The 20,578-nt window shown below is 24.4% G+C and overlaps 4 protein-coding genes across 4 annotated transcripts; 2 read left to right on the top strand and 2 right to left on the bottom strand.

Annotated features, from left to right (window-relative positions):
* Nucleotides 1–7,945: 7,945 nt before the first annotated feature.
* OCT59_011990 (uncharacterized protein) lies at nt 7,946–8,695 on the top strand (the record flags this gene model as incomplete). The annotated part of the gene is made up of 3 exons (XM_066134153.1): nt 7,946–7,959; nt 8,299–8,384; nt 8,454–8,695. The coding sequence occupies 3 exons, from the start codon at nt 7,946–7,948 to the stop codon at nt 8,693–8,695; spliced, it is 342 nt and encodes a 113-aa protein (XP_065989444.1).
* A 3,273-nt stretch (nt 8,696–11,968) lies between these two features.
* OCT59_011989 (uncharacterized protein) lies at nt 11,969–12,405 on the bottom strand (the record flags this gene model as incomplete). Its single annotated transcript, XM_066134152.1, has 2 exons — nt 11,969–12,282; nt 12,360–12,405. The coding sequence occupies 2 exons, from the start codon at nt 12,403–12,405 to the stop codon at nt 11,969–11,971; spliced, it is 360 nt and encodes a 119-aa protein (XP_065989443.1).
* A 3,691-nt stretch (nt 12,406–16,096) lies between these two features.
* On the bottom strand, nt 16,097–16,603 carry OCT59_011988 (uncharacterized protein; the record flags this gene model as incomplete). The annotated part of the gene is made up of 1 exon (XM_025322962.2): nt 16,097–16,603. The coding sequence occupies one exon, from the start codon at nt 16,601–16,603 to the stop codon at nt 16,097–16,099; it is 507 nt and encodes a 168-aa protein (XP_025188455.1).
* A 1,111-nt stretch (nt 16,604–17,714) lies between these two features.
* Nucleotides 17,715–18,376, top strand: OCT59_011987 (uncharacterized protein; the record flags this gene model as incomplete). The annotated part of the gene is made up of 2 exons (XM_025331395.2): nt 17,715–17,719; nt 18,094–18,376. 2 exons carry the CDS (start codon nt 17,715–17,717, stop codon nt 18,374–18,376), a joined length of 288 nt encoding a protein of 95 aa, XP_025188454.2.
* Between the last annotated feature and the right edge of the window lie 2,202 nt (nt 18,377–20,578).

The raw sequence follows: 20,578 nt of genomic DNA, 5'->3' as shown, positions 1-20,578 counted from the left end.
GTTACAAATTAATTTTCAGCCATATTTTTTTTTTTTGAATGTAACATATTTTTATTTGATGATCATATTGCATTATAATAACAAATATGCCCACGAAAAAAAAAAGAAAGTTCCCAAGATGAAAAAAAGATTAAATGAAATTCAAGCTCTAATATTGGCTAATTAATAAATAATAAATTTATTTCTAAAAAAAATCAGGTTATTGGTTTTTACTTTGATAGGACAAGTAGCATCTGTTCCAATCGGTGAATTTAGATTTATGGAAAAAAGAATTACAAGAGAGAAAATTCTAAAAATCTTGTAATCTTGTAAATCTCATATTAAATGATAGCCCAATAAGCCCACCCAAATACGGGGGTACTAACTTGATACAATATTATTTTTTTCGTGCAAAGTTGCTCAACTATGAGATCACATGACATCATGATGTTACGTGTTACGTAATCGACCACATTTTTTTGATCGGGTTACAACAAAAACATGAGATTCACTCAATATGGTTTATAAATCATTCATTTTTGTATTTTAAAGAATTTTACCAAAAAATGTAATTAATATAATAATGAAAAAAAAAAGGTATTGTTCAAAATATAAGCTTATTTACAGTTATGTAACACGCGAAAAAGCAATGAATGCAAGGGAACTTTTTGCAAGACATTAATATAGGTCATAATATTAAAGTTATTATTATTATTATTATGTACATTTTGTAATATTATTAAAAAAAAAATACAATTTAGAGATTTGAAGAACTGTAACCTTACTTGTATTTTTTTTAACCGGTAATTGAAATACCTATAAAATTTCTTATTATATCGTACAATAATTATTTAAATTATTTTTGACTAAATTTGTTAAAATTTATCCCGTTGAAAATCAAGAATGTGGGTCTCGCAAAAAAGCTTCTTTTTTTTATCTAACCAAATTTGAGAATGTAAATAAATGTAGTGTAACTAATTTTTTCCCCGTCGCGAAAAGGAAATTTGACTATGAGTCCATGACGAATTTATTGTTCACTTACGGAAAGTTAAAAAAAGTATATAACAAGTACATGTATGTACGTTATATTAATAGCTTATATTGATAGCTTAAATATCATTATTCCCAATAGTTCCTTATGTTGTTATGTTGTGTAAATCAAGTAAAATCAATAAATGTAAGGCGATAAAGAGTTTTGGTTGGTCCAAAAAAATTCAGCCTCTTTTTTTTTCGTGAATTACATTAGTAACATTAAATTGATTTTAAATTCCTCATATTAAATTATTATTATATGTGAAAATATCAATCAGTAAATATTTTACTATAAGGATTTATTTAGATCACATTATGTATAAATAAATTTTAAAAAAATATTAGTTTTATATAATAAAAAGATAAAAGATATACTGCTACTTTATTTGAAAGAATAACAAATTGTCCAAAATTTCAAGATTTTAAATATTAAATATCATTTTTACCAATATTATAATTTCTATTTTATTGTATTTGTATTATTTAGCAACTTTCAATTTTAACTAATATTAGTATAACTGTATAAGTCATTACAAATCAAATTTCAAACTATTAGTCAAAGTTCTTTTAAAATACAATTTTTAAGTTTACCATAATTTTATAGTAGAAAAAATTTATCTTATTTCATATTTGATTCAAATAGTTAAATATTATAAAACAATATAATAATAATATATATGATAAACTATTAAAAAATAATTATTAAATTAATTAACTATTAGCTAATTGAATTAAAGGCTAAAACTACTCATATTTATATATTTTAATATAATATTAATTATATTAATTGCTTATCAATTACTATTTAATTATTTATCTTTTATAATAAAAATTCTGCTATTCATTACTGTATAGTAATAAATAATTATAGTTATTTAGTTAATAAATAATCCATTATACCATAATCCTAACTCCAATTCTAACCCTGATCTAATCCTGATATAACCCTGATATAACCCTAATATAACCCTGATACTAATACTAATCTAATATAACTTAAATTTTACTATAGAATCTATATACTTATTAAGTATCACTGTATAGTTACAAATAGATATTTCCTTATTATAATTTATTTAATTATTTAATAAATAATAACTATTATTATATAAAAATATAAAATTCATTAGTGTTATAAAATTTTTTTTCTATATGTTTCATTTTTAATATGAATTTTATAAAATTACAAAATGAAACTTTAAAATCATTAATAATTTTGTTTTATTAAAGTATATAAAGAATTTTTTACTAGTAGTTGAAAACAATTATTTCAAAATATTCTGCTAATTAATTTTACTATTACTGTATTTTGTGGTATATAAGCACTCCTTTTTTGCACTTGATGCTGGCCAAAATCCTCATAATTCTGCCCAAAATGTCCATAATTTTGGTTAGAGATGCTTATTTTTGGAGATGCTTACTTACCATAAAATATGGTACTAATGCTATAATATATAATATCACTTTCTCTTTGAAATAAAAATTTGGAATCAAAAACTTAATGTATTAAAAATTTTTGAATCCAAAAATTGATTTTTTAGTGCATTAATAATTGCTTTGATAAATTTTAAAATAAAAGAAAATAAATTTACAGAATCAATATTTTTTTCTATTATATTAGCTTTAATTATTTTTTAAAAATTTTGAATTACAGTTATAAGATTTTTATAGCCTTAATTAATTATGGCATATAAAAATTTTATATTACAGCACTTTTTTGAATTACGGCTAATATTTTTAAATAATAATAAAATATTTATTTATAATGTAATTTAATATATTTTTTATAGTATTTTGCATGAATCAAATTTTTTCGCATTCAAATAATTTACATATACTTACAGGAGAGTGACAAATAAGTATCAGATTACTCAAAAAAAACTAAGTCATTAAGATAAATATAAACAATACAAATGTAACAATTACATAAACAGTGACAGTTAAAATAGCACATCTTATTTTTAGTCATATAATCTTATTAAAGTGTATGCAAAATGTTTAAATGCAATTTTTCCTTTAAAATTCAATTCAATTCAGATTTAATTCAAATTCAATTCAATCTTCAAAAAATATATTTCTGAATCTAATAATTTAATTTCAATAATCTTTTTTTAATCAATAGTTCTTATTGCTCTAATTAAAATAAATAAAAGATTGTAAAAATCAGACTTCATGTAAAACACTAATTTTTTATAATAAAATATGTGTTTAATATATTTTTTTAACTTTTTTTATACTTCAAATTATTTAATAATATTAAAATATAAAAATGCATATTTTTAACTGTATTTATAGAAATAATTATTTTTAAAAATTTTGACTGTATTTTATTTATATTTTCTTTTTCTTTATATAATATTATAAACATCAGTATTAGTATTCTTTAATATTTGTTGTTTTTTAGTTAATTTAAAAATCTTAAAATTAAATATAAAAATCACACAGGTTGAAAAGTAAAAAATCGAGCATCAATCAGTCACCAATCAGTCACCAATCAGTCACCAATCAACTACCTGATTGGTGACCGATTGGTGACTGATTGATGCCTGATTTTTCACTTTTTGACCTGTGTTAAAATAATAAATAATTAATTAAATTAACTACCTTTATTATTTTTTATATAATATTACAAATATCAGTATTAATATTTTTTAATATTTGTCATTTTTTAGCTAATTTATTTAAAAAATCTTAAAATTAAATATGAGAATTAAAATAATCAATAATTAATTAAATTAACCACCTTTATTATTTTTATGTAATATTACAAATAATAGTATTAATATTCTTTAATATTTATCATTTTTTAGCTAATTTAAAAAATCTTAAAATTAAATACTATGAAAATTAAAATAATAAATAAATAATACCTTTATTATTTTTTTGTATCAAATCACAATTTTCATTGGAATTTTTATTAGAATTTACTTTGCTTAAACTTAAATTATACTCAACTTTGCCTAAATTCTCTTCATTATATAAATTTTTTTATTCTTTGTTTGATATATAATTAATATTATTACCTATTATTTATTGGAATTATCAAAAAATCTATTATCTGAAAATTCCAAATTACTCTTATTATCATTTGTGAAAAATATTCAAATTCTTCTACTTTAATATTCTTAAAGTTTAGAGTAGTAAACATATATATATTAATTAATATTGATTTTATAAGTTTTATCAGGATTAAGGTTGCTTGCTGAAACCTAGGGGTTTAGGCAAGATGGCGTTTTGCTAAAAAGCGAAATTCTGCTGAAACTATATTAAAGTTATATTAAAAAACTGGCGAAACTTTGGAGAAAGGTGAAACTGCCGAAACTTATTATAAATGCTGAAACTGCCGAAACTCTGCCGAAACTATAATAAATCTATAGTAAAATTTTGACGAAACTAATCGTAGGATTTTGAAGAGATTTAGACAAGCAACTTTAATCAGGACCCGCTTACTTATAAGATAGGTCACCCCCAGGTCTAAGGTAAAAATCATATATAAAATTCTTTGCAGATCTTACTATAAAAGGAAATTTTATGTTATATTGTTATGATTTTTTTCTTTTTTAGCTAATTAACCAATAGAATTTAAGAAAAAAGTAAGGTAAAAACTATTAGTAAAGGGCTAATTTTCTACAGTGACCTTTATTATAAGTAAGCGGGGTCCTGTTTTATCCCCCTACTTTTAAATAAGATTTTTTTTAAACCAATAATATTCAATTATATATATATAATACTAATTTTAACCAATAAAAATATTTAATTTTATATTATATAAAATTTTGCTTAACTAGTTTTCATTTTCTAAAATATTAATTAATATATATTATGACCATAATGATATCAAATTAACAACATTTTTAATTTTTTTTGCTTTATTTATACTTTAATAGGATTTTGTTTACTACTAATAAATATCACTGTAAAAAATTTTAACTTTTATATGAAATCTTATTTTAGGATTTGCTTAAATTCTATTAATTAATTAGCTAAAAAGGAAAAAAATTATAATAATAAATTTCTTTTTATAGTAGAATTTTTAATAAATTTTATATATAAACCTTACTATGCATGAAATCAAAATTAAAGCCCAAAAGTAGAAATATTTCGACTTAGAAAGGTTAAAAGTTGAAATTAAAGTCAAAATGGTTGAAATTACATTATAGTTATGTGATTTTTATAATTATAATTTAATATAAAATTTTAAACGTAAATAACTCCGTCAATATTGATGCTACAGATATAAAATACATATCATTGGAATCTTCTCTATGAGCTGAATCCAACTGCGTAAAGATCATAAAAATTGAATCACTGGATGTAGAGATCATTAACTTTGAATTTTAAAATTATTGTTTACTATAAAAATTATAAGACTATTTAATACCAAATTTTAAACGTAAATAACTCTGTCAATATTAATGCTACAAATATGAAATACATTTATTTAATTATAAAAAATAATCAACTATTGTATTGTAAATTACAATAAACAATTTTTTAGTATTTATTATACATAAATCAACAGTTTTTTTAAATCATCATATCTTTTTTTTTGTATCATATGGAAATTAATAATTTATAAAGATCGACCAAACAATTTAAATTTCTTAATACTTATTCAGTTAGAAATTCTGTTACATTTAGTACTAAAGCAAACATCAACCGTGTAAAGATTATAAAAATCAAATTACTGGATGTGGAGTTCGTTAACTTTGAATTTTAAAATTATTGTTTACTACAAAAATTATAATACCAAATTTTAAATGTGAATAACTCCGTCAATATTGATGCTACAAATATGAACTACATATCATTGGAATCCTCTCGATGAGCTGAATCCAACCGTGTAAAGATCATAAAAATCGAATTACTGGATGCGGAGTTCGTTAACTTTGAATTTTAAAATTATTGTTTACTACAAAAATTATAATACCAAATTTTAAATGTGAATAACTCCGTCAATATTGATGCTACAAATATGAACTACATATCATTGGAATCCTCTCGATGAGCTGAATCCAACCGTGTAAAGATCATAAAAATCGAATTACTGGATGCGGAGTTCGTTAACTTTGAATTTTAATATTATTGTTTACTATAAAATCATATGACTATGACATAATTTTGACTATTTCAACTTTTGGAGGGGCTCAAGTCGAAATCATTTTGACTATTTTGACCATTTCAGAGGTCAAAATTAACCAATTTCAGTTTCATATATAAACTTTACATTAAGTTTAAAGGTGACTTATTTTAGAAGTAGGCAGAATTCTGCTTTATATTTTTCTCATGATCTGCTGTGATCAGAAATTCCATAATTTCATCTTCTGGAATATCTTCATCTTTTAGCATTTGTATTGCTGTTCTACATAATTTAATACTTATTAGCAAAGTAGTAATTTGATGCAATATTTATTCTAATTTATTTTATTTCATTCTCTTTTTTTTATACTATATTCCTTTATTAAAATTTAAAAAAAATAAATATTTTCTTAATATTGTTATTTATTATTAATAAATTAAAAGTATTAATATATTTATTTACTTGCTTTTGATTTTGTAGTTTTTTTTAAAAAAAATGATGGATATAAATCACTTCTCTCTACAACAAACCTCGATATAAACAAATAATATGATATAATAGATCATTTAATGTAGTACCAATTTTAAATATAAAAAAACCTTGGTATAACAAAGTTTACTATTTATTTACTATATAACGTAGTATGAAGTAAAGTGTATAAATTACTTATATAAATATGCCATTTGATATAACAGATTTTTTTACAACAAATTTTTTTTATTATAACAAAAAATTTTTGCAGTTTTTAATTAAACATTCTTTAGTAGTAATACTGTAAATTTTTTGTAATTTTCTATATAAGATAATTTACCCCTTGCTATTTTGTTAAATATAGTAATTATTTATATAAAAATAGATTTTTACACTATTATCATAATGTTTATTAAAGTATTTACTAAATATTCATAAATAGCACTTATTGAATATAAGATGCATTGAAAAGTATCTATAAATGTTAAATTAAAGTATTAAAAAAATGCTTAAAAAATTAAATAATTAATAAATAATAAAATATTATAGTATTTAAGTATTTTATTTTTTTATTACTTAATAAATGCAAATTTTTAATACTTATCAAATACTGCCATTTGATAAATATAAAACTTCTATTTGTTTAAACTTCATGATGATACTTATCATTACTTTTATTATTCCTTTTTTTAATATTAATAATATGCCAAAAGAAACTTCTAGAAAGTGTAAATTATTCATATTAGCCCAAAAAAAGGAGATTTGCTTAAAAAAAATATTCACTCCTTTTTAAAACAAAAGGACTTAACAAAAGAATATAATATTAATGAAGGAATGGTGAGTGATATTCTGAAAGAAAAAGACCAATGGCTTACAATAGATAATGATTCATATTAAGCCAATTTAAAATGTGAAAAAAAAATTCAGTTTCCTATTATTGAAGAAGCATTTAATGTCTGGATAGATAAAGCACTTTAAGCTGGACTTATTCTTACTGAAAGTATTCTGGCAATAAAGACATTAGATTTTGCCTTATTATGTAATGAAAAAAAATTCAAAGTATCAAATGGGTGGCTTGATAATTTTAAAAAAAGACATAATCTTAAGCAATATAATATTTATAAGGAAGGCTGAAAGGGGATAGTACATCAATTCAAGATTTTGATTCAATGAAAGAAAAATTTTGTCAAATATTAAGAGATTATGATCCAAAAAATATTTTTAATTGTGATGAGACGGGTCTCTTCTAAAAAATGAAATTGAATCATATAATATCTAATAGTCCTATAACTGGAACTAAGCAATCAAAGGATCGTGTAACTATTTTATTTATCTGCAATTTAACCGGAATTGAAAAATTGTGCTTCCTATTTATATATAAATATGAAAATTCCAGAGTACTTAAAAATATTCCTTCTGATCAATTACTATTGGAATAAAAAAAGTTGGATGCAAATGTCTATCTGAAACGATTATCTTAAAAAATTAGATTCTTATATGAAAGTATAAAATAGGCACATAATTCTACTTGTTGACAATGTTTCAACACATGCTTTATCTGAAAATACAACTCTTACAAATATTGTCATTAAATATTTTCCTCTAAATATTACATCTCACCTTCAATTCTGCGATCAAGAAATCATCAATAGTTTCAAAGTAAGAAGTAAACTTTATTTGTTTACTATAATTGTTTCAAATTTAATGTTAAAATTTTTATTTTAAATATAATATAGAAAGTTGTATTTGCATAATCAGGTTAAAGCTTTTGATAATTTTAATGAACATAGCACCGAACTTGGTGAAATTGATATTAAAAAATGTATTAAATATATTGTATATGCGTAAGATAATATTACGAATAATACAATCAAAAATTGTTGGCTAAAAGCAGGTATTATACCTGAATATGATAAGCCAAGTAATGATAAAAATGTCAACTGTGAAGCTTATGAAAATAATATTGATATACAACTTGAACTTAAATGCCTAAAGGAGTTGAAAGAAGTTCAAGTCTTAATAAATAAACTTGATTTTAAAGATTCTTTCACAGCTGAAGAATTTGTTCTTTATGATGATTTTGAGGTAACAACCGAAATGATTTCTGATGATGAAATTTTAAAAGCAGTTTAATCTAACAATTAAGAAAAAGAAAAATTTGAGGAGAAACCTTTACTAACAATAACTCATAATGAAGTTATTAAATGTTACGATAAAGTGATCTTATATTTACAATATCAGGAAAAAAATTATGGTTCAAATAATGAGAATATTAAATTTATAAAAAAATTAAAAAAGAAGCTTTGAGAGAATGTTTTTGTTTTACAAAGCAAATCAATCTTGATAATTTTATTAATATAATCAAATAATTCTATTAATAAAAATTTATAATTATATTAATTTGCTTGATGTAATTAATTAATTAATTTTATATTTAGACGTAATTATTTAACAAACTAATAAAATTTTAAAAAATAATTCTTTAATATTTATATAAAATATAAAGTATTTTTTGATCAAGCAAACACAGGTCGAAAAGTAAAAAATCAGGCATCAATTAGTCACTAATCGGTCACTAATCAGGTAGCTGATTGGTAACTAATTGGTGACTGATTAGCATTTTCACCAAATATCATTACCAATCAGGTAGTTTGTTAACTTTTGATCCAGTGATCAGAAAAGAATGAAATATAGTTCATTGGAATCATTTTAATAAGACAAATTTAATGGTAGTAAAATCACATTTTTAAAATTAATACTTGATAAGAAATTAAGTAAAATATAAAAATAAAAAACTATAATTAATTCGACAGGTTAAAATTACGGCATATTAGTATTTTCAAAATTTGTATAATGCCAAAAACTATCAGTGTAACATAGTTATATATTACAATGAAGAATTCGCTATATTATACTGAATAATTCATTGTAGTATTAATGAAGTTGCTTTAACGAAGGCCTGATTGGCTATATATAATACAGGGTTCGTTATATCGAGAGGAGACTGTATATCTGAAAGTTATATTAATTTATATTTCAATTTATTAATATTAAGCTAATAATTATTTCCTTTAAAATCTGGTAAAATTAAAATTTTATATAATATAAATTTATTATATTTATTTTTATTTTTTATATCTCTTTGATTATTTTTTTTAATAAATATTTTTAAGTTTAATTTCACTATTTTTTCTTTATGTTAATTACTGACTGATCTTTAATTTTGTAAGTATTTTTATTTTGCAAACCACATAATAAAAAATTTTAAAAAATACTTTTCTTATTAAGAACTTATTGTTTTCATCATTTATTGATAAATAATCCAATATTTGTTAAATTTTTTGTTTAATTAATAAATCTGCTTGTAAAGTTCTTGAAGTTGAAGCTATTTCATTTTACTATTTAAGGTTTTAACTTTTAATTGCTAAAAAAATGGAATATTGATTCCAGATTTTATATGATTTAATAACTGACTTTTCTTTTAAATATTTTATTAATGATGCATAACAATTATATACAGATTCTGCTTTATAGTTTTCATTATTTTGTTTTTTAAACCATATAATGAACTTGCATAAAATTTCTTCAAATTCTATATAAATAATATATTGATCAATTTTTTTTATTATATAATTAAATCTATTAACTATATGAAGCCATTTTGCAATACATTTGTCTGTATTTTTTACTTTTGAAAGTTGTTGAATTTGATATATTTGTAAAAATAGATATCATCATAGGATTATTTAAAAGTGGCAAAAATATATATAAAAAAGAAAAAATAAAAAGGGAGTAAGAAAATAAAATGTAAAAAAATAAAAAAAAAACAAAAAAAAAACTTAAATATAGTAAAAAAAATCTATTAAATATTAATATATATATCATATATAATGAAATAAACCTGTTATTATATGAAAGTTTAGAATAACTTAGTATTCACTGTTATCACACGGCCCTATAGGATCATGCTGATTTTATTTGTCTGATATTTTTATTATCGTACAATATTGATATCAATAGTTTATTTGCGTACAATATTAAATATCGATAGTTTATTTGCGTACAATATCGAATATTAATAGTTTATTCGAACATGATCTGCATTAGCCGTACGATAACATAGATATTGTACGGTGGTATTTATATTGGTTAACGTCACTTTGTGACGTTAACCAATATAAATACAATATCGTACAATATCCATTAAATATGAGACCTTCCAAAAGGAAGGATATATTAGTGAATAATTTAATTATTTTCAGATATCCATGGAATAACAAGTATAAATTCCAATATTAGTAATTATTATTCATTATCTTGCTAGAGTCTGAATTTAAAAATTTAAGTGATATTTAGTTATGCTATTTTCATATTTATATTACAGCTTGCTATTAACATAAAATTTGAAAAATTCAAATATTTCCTATTTGGTAATTTAAAAGTTACCAAAGTCTTGTTTACTAAATTAGTTTGAAGTATATTTTAAGATGATTTAAATGAATTAAACATGAACTAGGATAGTTTCTTGCTTTTGCTGACCCACTTTAAGCTATTTTTTTTATTATTTGTTCTAATTGTTCTAGTTAAATAGAATTCTAAGAAATTCTAAGAAAAAAATAACTTTTTCTTATCAAACTCAGTTTACAATCATGCAAGTAAAGCAATATTACCAGAAAAAAAAAGTAGAAAAAAGGAGTAATAAAGCTCAATTTTTTCTAGAATATTTAGAATAACTAGAACATCTGTCCAATTTTCTTTTTAATCAATCATCTAAAAAGGGTTTCTATATTCATCAAATAATATTAATGATTTTGAAAAGCTAACTACTTGTTAAAATTATATGATAATTGAATGTAAAGTAATAAAATTATTACATATTTCAAAAGTTATTAAAGTTCAAAGTTAGCATATTTTTAATTTTTTATATGATGTCACATGGTTGAAGATCGCATCATTTTGAAACAGCAATAAAAAAGAAACGAAAAAGAAATCAACCCACTTCGCTTATACTACAATTGTTATTAATAGCAATATTAACTTTTAATAAAGATGGTATTTATAGTTAAAGCATCACAAAACATAAAAATACTGTAACAAGTGAAACTTAGTATTTATTTAAAATGAAAGAATCAGAAGCAATTAATAATTCATGAAAAAGAAAAGAATCATGCTTTTTGAAAGATAATAAGAAAAAAACAATAAGCATTATGTCTTACTAGTCTCTACTTTTAAAAAGTGGATTATACTTTTGAGATACAATTATGATCTAATTCTACTCTGTATTTATACAGTATTGATAAGAAGCAAAATTATATGTTTAAAAACATATTTCAGTAATTTTGAAGCACATCAGAGCTTATTGCGCCTGTATCTTTGTAATTATACAAAAATTTTAGCGGTTCATAACTACAATTTACCACTACCACCCAAGTATATCATTGCATTAGAGTCTTCTATACCAATGCAAAGAATTAAGGTCTCACCATATTCTTTAAACACTTCCCCATAATTACCAGTTGTTATTGATTCAAAGAGATTAAATCCTCGCGCGTAACCATCTTTATCAACATCTAATGGAATATAAGCATAAGGATACTTCACACAAAGTTTTTCAATTTTTGATTCCTTTTCATCATCTGACTCTAGTGATTCAAGGTCAAGCTGACGAAATTGGTTAAGTGCCTCAATATCATGTTCACTAAACCTGAAAGCATCGTTTCCTTTTCTCCAAAAATCATCAGTATACGTTCGTCGAACTGGTGGCAGATCAGTGACAAATAATTTTTAGATTTATCACTATTGGGTTTGGAATGTGTTTCTGGCTTTGGATGTGTCTGTCCCATTTTTTTCGTGAAGAGACTTTTCTAGTCAAAATGTCATTACCATATATAAAATTATAAATCAAATAAATATCAATATCAAGTCATTTACTCATTGTTGAGTAGCAAATCTTTTATTCCGTTTTTGGCAGTGTATTTTGCATGAGTAATAATATTTCGTGATACATCATTATATCACAGGAACTCATGTATTAATAAATAACTCGTAAAGTTTTTTTTTGTTATAATTTTGAGCGACAGATTTTTCGGGATGAGATCAAGTTAACGTAATTTTCCCTTCCAAAATCGATTAGACCCACTACAAACCATATAAAAAGGCGAGGTCTCCACCGCCAATTCGGCCGCACATGGAACGTCTGGAGGAAGTGAACTCAGTTTGCCACGAGCAAAGTTCACGTTCCCCAATTTGTGTAGTCCACTCTCTTCACCAACAACTTCGAATTGCGGGTTTAATGATAGCTCTTCAGCATGCTTCTATAATATATAATGCGACAACATATACAATTCCTCAAAAGTATAGTCAACCGAACTACTTCCATTTCTATTTAAAGTTGCTTTGATTCCCGTCACTAAACTGCAACTCTAATGCTGGAACAGATATGATATTCAGTACAGTTATTATTAAGTTTAAAAGACAAGTGGAATAATTTAAAATTACTAGATAAGTTCTTGGGAGACGATTCTCGTCCAGGGCGTCTTCTCGAAGACATGTTCATATAACAAAAAATTAATCGTCGTTTTCCTTTGGCATTTATGCGTGACACGAACTACAAAGTGTCCATAAAATTAAAGGCTTAATTTTGTCCTCACAAACAAGTTAAATAAAAGATTACAAAGTGTCGTTCCCAAATAGAAAAAGAACATTGTATAATTGGGGACGCGATAAATCATTTTGAAATCACATGATTAATATAATATTTAATTTTTATTGATTAAAATTTAATCATATGATTGTAAAAGTATGCTTAATAAAAATCGGCAGAATCAAATCTTCACTGAAAATATGATAGATGATTTGAGACTAAAGGTAAACACTAAAAAAAAGAATAAATATTTCTGATTCTATTTTGTTCCACTATTTCCACTATTAAAGTATGTTTTATTTTAGTGATGTAACATATAGAACTTTATTCATGATGATCAATGCCTAGCAGAGAGTCGGAAGTTTTTGCTTTTGCTCTTGCTCATATGATAATTGTGATCGTCCTATAGAAAGTCGAAGATGTTGGACTCTAGACCAACAAACTGACAAAAACTGAAGTACTCGTGATTTTTTTTAATAAGAAATGCAACGGAGATTCCGGTGTGACCAATATTATTAATTGGGAAGCAGATAATTATATCATTTGCTGTTTGTGTTTGTATTTTAAATGATTTCGTTCGGAATCAAAAACACAGTTATACGTATTTTATCAAAGAATTTCTTTTATCGTTAGTTATCAATTTTCGGAAACAATATCTTATATGATCCTTGTGATCACGTATCATTCAGATATAGTAGAAATTGTAATTATCATGATTGATGAGATCATGATGAATGCACATTTCTCTGAATATGCCATAAGAATGATCCTTAATTTCATACTAATTGCTAAGATACATTAATCGTTCGATTTCTGGAATCTTCGAAAAAAAAGAAACGTGATGACCGCTCTGAATAGGTCAGATCATATTTACCAAATCTTCATCGTTAATCAAGAGAAATGTTTACATTAAATAACTCTACAATATTCCATACTATAGGAGAATTTTTGGAGATGAAAAAAATGCCTGAGGGTGTTGTGATGTAATATGAACAACACGTTTTTTTTATCAAATACAATCGGAACACAAACCAGAACAAAATACAAATATCTTTAATTAAAATAACGACTATACATAGTATTGTCTGTTGTGAAGATTGGCACATTTTTTTTTTGATCTGTCTACTACACTATATAAAAGTTTGTATGTATAACTCGTGGTAACTCGTAGCAATCGTTATCAAAACTACTCAGTGTATTACAAAAACAAAATTTGATTGAAACTCGTTAAAACCATATTTTTAAATATACATCGTGCCCATCTATTGACATACAGTAACAACTTACCAATCATGATCAGATCCATTAACGTGAGAAATATTATGTTTTATTCCAATTAACTTCTCCGTAGTTACCAAAAAAATATGATCCGAATGAAAAGATGCGAAATCACACTAATAAAATAATTAATTTTGTGGAACAATTTAATTCAATAGGGATACTGAGAAAAGCTCACATGTCGCAACATATAGATATGTAGAAAATTTCTATACTAAGGGAGCCACACGGGCTAAATTATTATTATTTTTTTGGTCGGAATCTCTCTGTTCTAACCATCTCATTACCAGGGGATTTAAGTCTTCAAACTCATTTCACGGTTTTAAATCAAGTCTCACTCCTCCCATGTCACCTTGAAATTCGGTCCTGAAGTCTCTTTACGTGAAAACTCAACATGATAATGTATTGTTTTCCTTAATCTCCTCCGCCAACACAAGACTTACTTTTGAGTTTTGTTGTCACCGATTGCGTAGTAACAGAGAGTAGAACATATCAAAATTTAATGCGTTTATAAAAAATTCGTTTTCGATTTTTGATTTTTGTGTCATCACCACCACAGAGGATAAGTTATACTATACTACATTCTTGTACTACATGTTATAGAGGACACTACCCTGTGATGATTTTGTCACATGGTTACGTGCTGACATGTTTACGTTTTTTATTATGTAGCCTGATCTCTATTATGTCACTTCATTACATGTTATACGCAGTTCGAAATAAGGCAACTGTGCCTGGGCCACTTGGACAATTTTTGTATTACCAGTTATTTTCTTTTGTTTTTTGCGGGTTAAATCAAATTTATGTTTCTTTTTTTTCATTTAACAGCTTTTCACAACTATATTGAACGGGAAGATACTAGGTTATCAAAATAAACAACATTATAATCCTCTTAATCTTCTTGCACTTGATTACAAAAACGAAACAATCATGGATCAATTTCTTTGAGTATAATGGACATGGAATTTCTCATAAAAAATCTGAAATTCAAAGTTTGGACAAAGTGAATAATACCCATTCATAAGAATTGGTATAAAAATTTTTGACTTGTTGCATACAGTGAATAAAAATAAAATATAATATGCATTTGAAATTGTGCGACACGACACTGCATAATTGACATCATTTTTTTTTATGGCACCAAAATAAATAACATTATGAGAAGTAAACTTAAAATAGATGTTATTTTATTTTATTTTATTATAGGCCTTTTTTAAACTAAAATCGTGGCGCGAATTTTTGTGTAACATTATGAAATCTTAGTTGCCTAATTTAGATTTGATTTTTGAAAAGCAAAGTGATATGGAATTGTATGTTTTACATGTTTTACATAAAAAACAATCAAAATGAATGGTGAATAGTTCAATCAAACGTGTAATAGTATTTGACACTTTGACGGGTATCTTATTAATATTAAATGTGATTTTACAAATACTTTATTTGAAATTTAGATATAATTTTACAAATAGGAGATAATAAAACAATGAAATTAAAAGAATAATAAAGAATAAAACTATGAAAATAACAATGCGTATAATATATTTTGAGAGTAAGAGAGTTCAAATCAAATGAATAAGTTAAAGATTCCAGAAAGATTCATTTAAAGGAATTAATCATTGAAAAGAAAGTGGGATAATGATAACTTTGGATCCGGGAATATCAAATGTAAAGATTTCAGACTGATTCGTTTGAGAGGAATTAATCATTGGAGGGGAGGTGAGTATAACGATAATTTTGATCCCGGGAATTTCAAACGTAAAGACTTCAAAATGATTAGTTTGAGAAGTATTGTAATTATTTTGCGGTACGTTCTGGGTAATAGGCTGAGTAGTGTATTGTTGAATGTTATTTTCAAGATTTTGTTGATAAACGGGTTGTTGAGTTTGTTGAATTTGTTGAGTATATTGTGGTAAGGGATGCGGGGGATCTGATGATGTAGTAGAGTAAGATTGCGAAGATGTAGTAACGCTACCAGATGTATTGGTATTCATTATGGGACAGTCATTATTATTATTGTAATTGCAAGGAGCACTGCAATTAACATTTGAATAAGAATCAGTTGTTGACGATCGTAAATCACCTTCATCATTAAAGTTTAGATTATTATAATTATTATCCATTATTAATAGAGTTTATAAATTGAATTCTATGGAAAAGTTCTGATTGCTGTTGTATCTGTTGTATCTGTTATTGTTGAAGTTAGCGAGGACTATTCACTTATCCTGAACTAGTTTTGAATATGTATCACGATTTATGTAACACTACCTATTTGACCCTGAAATATGCCAAATAAATAAATGAATTGCGAGTTAAGGACTTAAACGGTTTCCGTTTATGTATTAAGACTCTGTGGGAACTGGGAAGTGAAGAAGTTGAACTCTTTTATATTCATTTTGTATCATCTTATTTTTAACGAGTTCTTGGGAATTACATTTAAAAAGTTATAGATTTGTTTAGTTACATTTAACATTTTGCATTTATGGATTAATTTTTGTTTATAGTTACACATTTTACATTTTACTCACATTTTATTTTGTTTATAGTTACATATTTTACATTTTACTCACATTTTACACTTTACTCACATTTTACGTTTAGTTATGAAATCACGTGACTAATTTATTTTTTGCATTGATTGGTACCAATCGGTTAGTGAAAAATAATAAAATGGAATTATCGGCTAATTTCAGTTAAAAATTTCTTCTTCTCGGTCTATTGGGTATATTTGGTATATTTGATCAATTTTGTTTTGACGATCAAAATAAACTTTTATTATTTCATAATATAAAATATAAATACTGCACATAACAATCCTCGTTTCAGATTTAATATTAAAGTTCAGGAAAAAAAAGTAAAAAGAATCAAATCCAGTGTGAAACCAAATTATATTATTAATTTTTTTCTTTTTTTCATGATGATTTAAATAAAAAAAATTTATATATATATATTTGTACTGTTGAATGAGCGGAAATTCCGCATCCCATGCACAAAAAAAAGTATCTACAGCGGTTTGAATAAGTATGGAGAAAGAAGTCAAAGAACTACTTTTTTTATACTCGAATCGGGAATTTGATAATATTATCAGGAAATTTATGATTATTTGAACGAAGTTCCGTTTTTCATTAATAATATCAATGCATCATCAAAATAACCGAAGAAAGAAAAAAAAGATATTTTTTTTCTTTTTTTTTTAAATTTAGCAAGAAATATTGTTTTAAGCCTCTTGTTTCAATGAAGTAACTTGATTGTAATGAGTAATTTTTTTTATTCGGGTAAATTTAGTAAATAATATTACAAACATAAATAAATAAATAAAAGGCCGATGTTGTATAGTATAGTATAAAAAAACTATACTGTATAGATAAAAATATACTGTATAGATAAAAAATTATACTGTATAGATAAAAACTATACTGCTCGTTATAAGTTCGTTATAGTAAATTTTGCTTATATTAAACTTTTTTTATTCCCCCAATCCAATCAATAATAAATTTCACACATGTAAATCATAAATAAAATGTAAATCATTTTGGTAATATATTTCCTTTTTTTTTAATCAATAAAACGCCATTTATCATAATACAACTTTTTTTTTCGTTGTTCCGCCAAGTAGAAAAGGTAAAGAAAAAGAAGATTTTATTCATATTGATGATGAAATACCAATTGAACAATTATCAGATGAAGATATTTTAGCTGCGGTAATTCCAACTGCTGAAAATGATGATGCAGAAGATGATGAAACACCAGAAGAAATAGACGTTATTACTAATAGAGAAGCGTTGAAGAGTTTAGAAAAGGTGATTAAATATTTTAAAAATTTGCCTGATAATATTACAACAAATTATACAGAATTAAAGACCCTTAATACTTTAAGATCAAAAATTAATAGGTGAACTCCAGATAATACAAAACAAATTACATTAGATTTGTTTTAGATTAAATACTTAAAATATGTAATTGCATGTGTATATACAGTACATCAAAAACATTCATTACTAGGGAAACGGTAAACCGTTACGTAGTCCGGAGCTTATAAGATAAGGGGAGTTACACATATTACGTAATATTCAGTTTAATATAAACTTACTCCCCTCCCCGGCTCCCCCCCTTGTCAGATTTAATAACCAATCAAATTCAATCAAATTATAATATTTATAAATCATATAATTTTATTAAGTGTAACGTAAGATTTTGGTTACTTCCCTCCCCCCCTTTGATAATTACATAATATGTGTAAGCTCCCTAACCACATGCTCAATTAACCGATCGCGTGTAATATATGAACCAATTAAACGTCGACTCAAAGAACAAGCGGACGGACAACGGGATATTTTGTACCACCACGGACTAATAAGAAATTTTATTTATTTTTATATTAAGTTTGCTATAAAGAGATTTTTCGCTATTGTAAATATTCGTTATAGTAAATAAAAATGACTAAATGACTGGAACCAAGGGTTTACTATAATGAGCTTTGACTGTATATCGTTTAACAAATTAAATCACTTTGGACATTACAACATTTTATGTGGAACATAGATGACTAATTTCCTTCTTAGAAAAAATGGAACATTTTCTAATAATAATTATAATGAATATCACCGTATTTTTTGTGCCAATTACGTTGTTTGTTTTTATGATCGGACTTTCTAGATTTTTTGATTGTTAATCAAAAAAAAAAAAAAAATTTTATCTCGCTTCTCATTATAATAATTTTTTTTTATTAGTATTTTGATTTTTTTTTTAGAAATAAATAAGAATATACAGTATATAGTAATATGTAATAATTGTCGCCATATACTAGTTAAGAATAGGAAACACGTCAAATCAGTTATATGTAAAAAAACGCAAATTACATAATACATAGCACTGTCGGAATTTTTTGTAAAAGGCAAATATTATAGAATACATTTACAATGATATTTGTCACGATTTTAAACTTGTCCAATATATCCAAATTAGATTTTAACGCAAAATCAACTACCCCAAGAACACCACCAAAAAAAATTTCGGTAACGTGACTTTGTATTACTAATCTAAAAATAGTAGATATATCAATGAAAGTATTTTTCACATTCAGTTTACTTATCCCAACTGTTTTGTATTTGCGTGTTTTTTCCAGTAATTCACCTTGAAATGTATATTATTCTTTTTTATTATAGTTTATTCTATTCTATTTTCTTAATCTTATTGTGTTGTGAAAATAAAAGCGCTTTTTTATATTAAATACAAAATTTAAATTTATTTACAACCTTAGGAGTATGAAGGTGAACTATCAAGTTATCTTTTTATTACTATTATTAAATTATATAAATAACACGAAGATTTACTGTTAAATTCTAAAATAATAACTTATTTTAATAAAAAAAAACCAACAGTAAATTTATGAAGTGAAAAGGACTATAACTGATAGGAAATATTTAAATTAAACGTTTTTTTACAAGTATTTTTAAGACAAATGTTCTAAATCTGACCAATAAAACTCGTCAAGTCACGTTACCGAAAATTTTTTGATGGGTAGTTGATAAATTAACGGGGGGCGGGGGGCCAACACATATATTACACAGGCTAACCAGACTGGTCAAATGATCACCAAAACTGTCTGACTGTCTCCATATGTAAATTACTATGAGTTAATAGTAAAATACAACGGTACCCCATATTTAAAGTGAAAGATCTGCCGATAATCAATGAAAAAAAATGATAAATCGGTGATGACGAAATGTGAAACTACACGAAAATATTCGAAATATTCTGTCTATATTTTTTAAAATTTTGGATCGGCTGTTTGAAATACCTCAAAAACATATAAAATTTTATTACACACTTGAAAATAATCCATAATAAAAGAAGAAAAGGCTATTTTAAAACGTTTTACATAAAAATATTTAGTATATACTTATTGAAATCTCGAAAAAAAAGGATGTAATTTTAACTTTCTATCATAAAAGAGCAAAAAACATATAAAATTAAGAACAAAGCAACCAGTGATCTAATTTTAATAAAAAAACTTCGCCTGTATAGAGCTAGCATATATAACCTTGACTTCTGAGATCGGCTGCTTTTCTATGCGTACGCGTCGAAAAATTTGCGCA

This window comes from Rhizophagus irregularis, chromosome 2 (genome assembly GCF_026210795.1).
Source record: "Rhizophagus irregularis chromosome 2, complete sequence".
Classification (NCBI taxonomy): domain Eukaryota; kingdom Fungi; phylum Glomeromycota; class Glomeromycetes; order Glomerales; family Glomeraceae; genus Rhizophagus; species Rhizophagus irregularis.
Note: the sequence above shows the minus strand (reverse complement) of the source record. Positions and strands in the feature narration are given on the sequence as shown.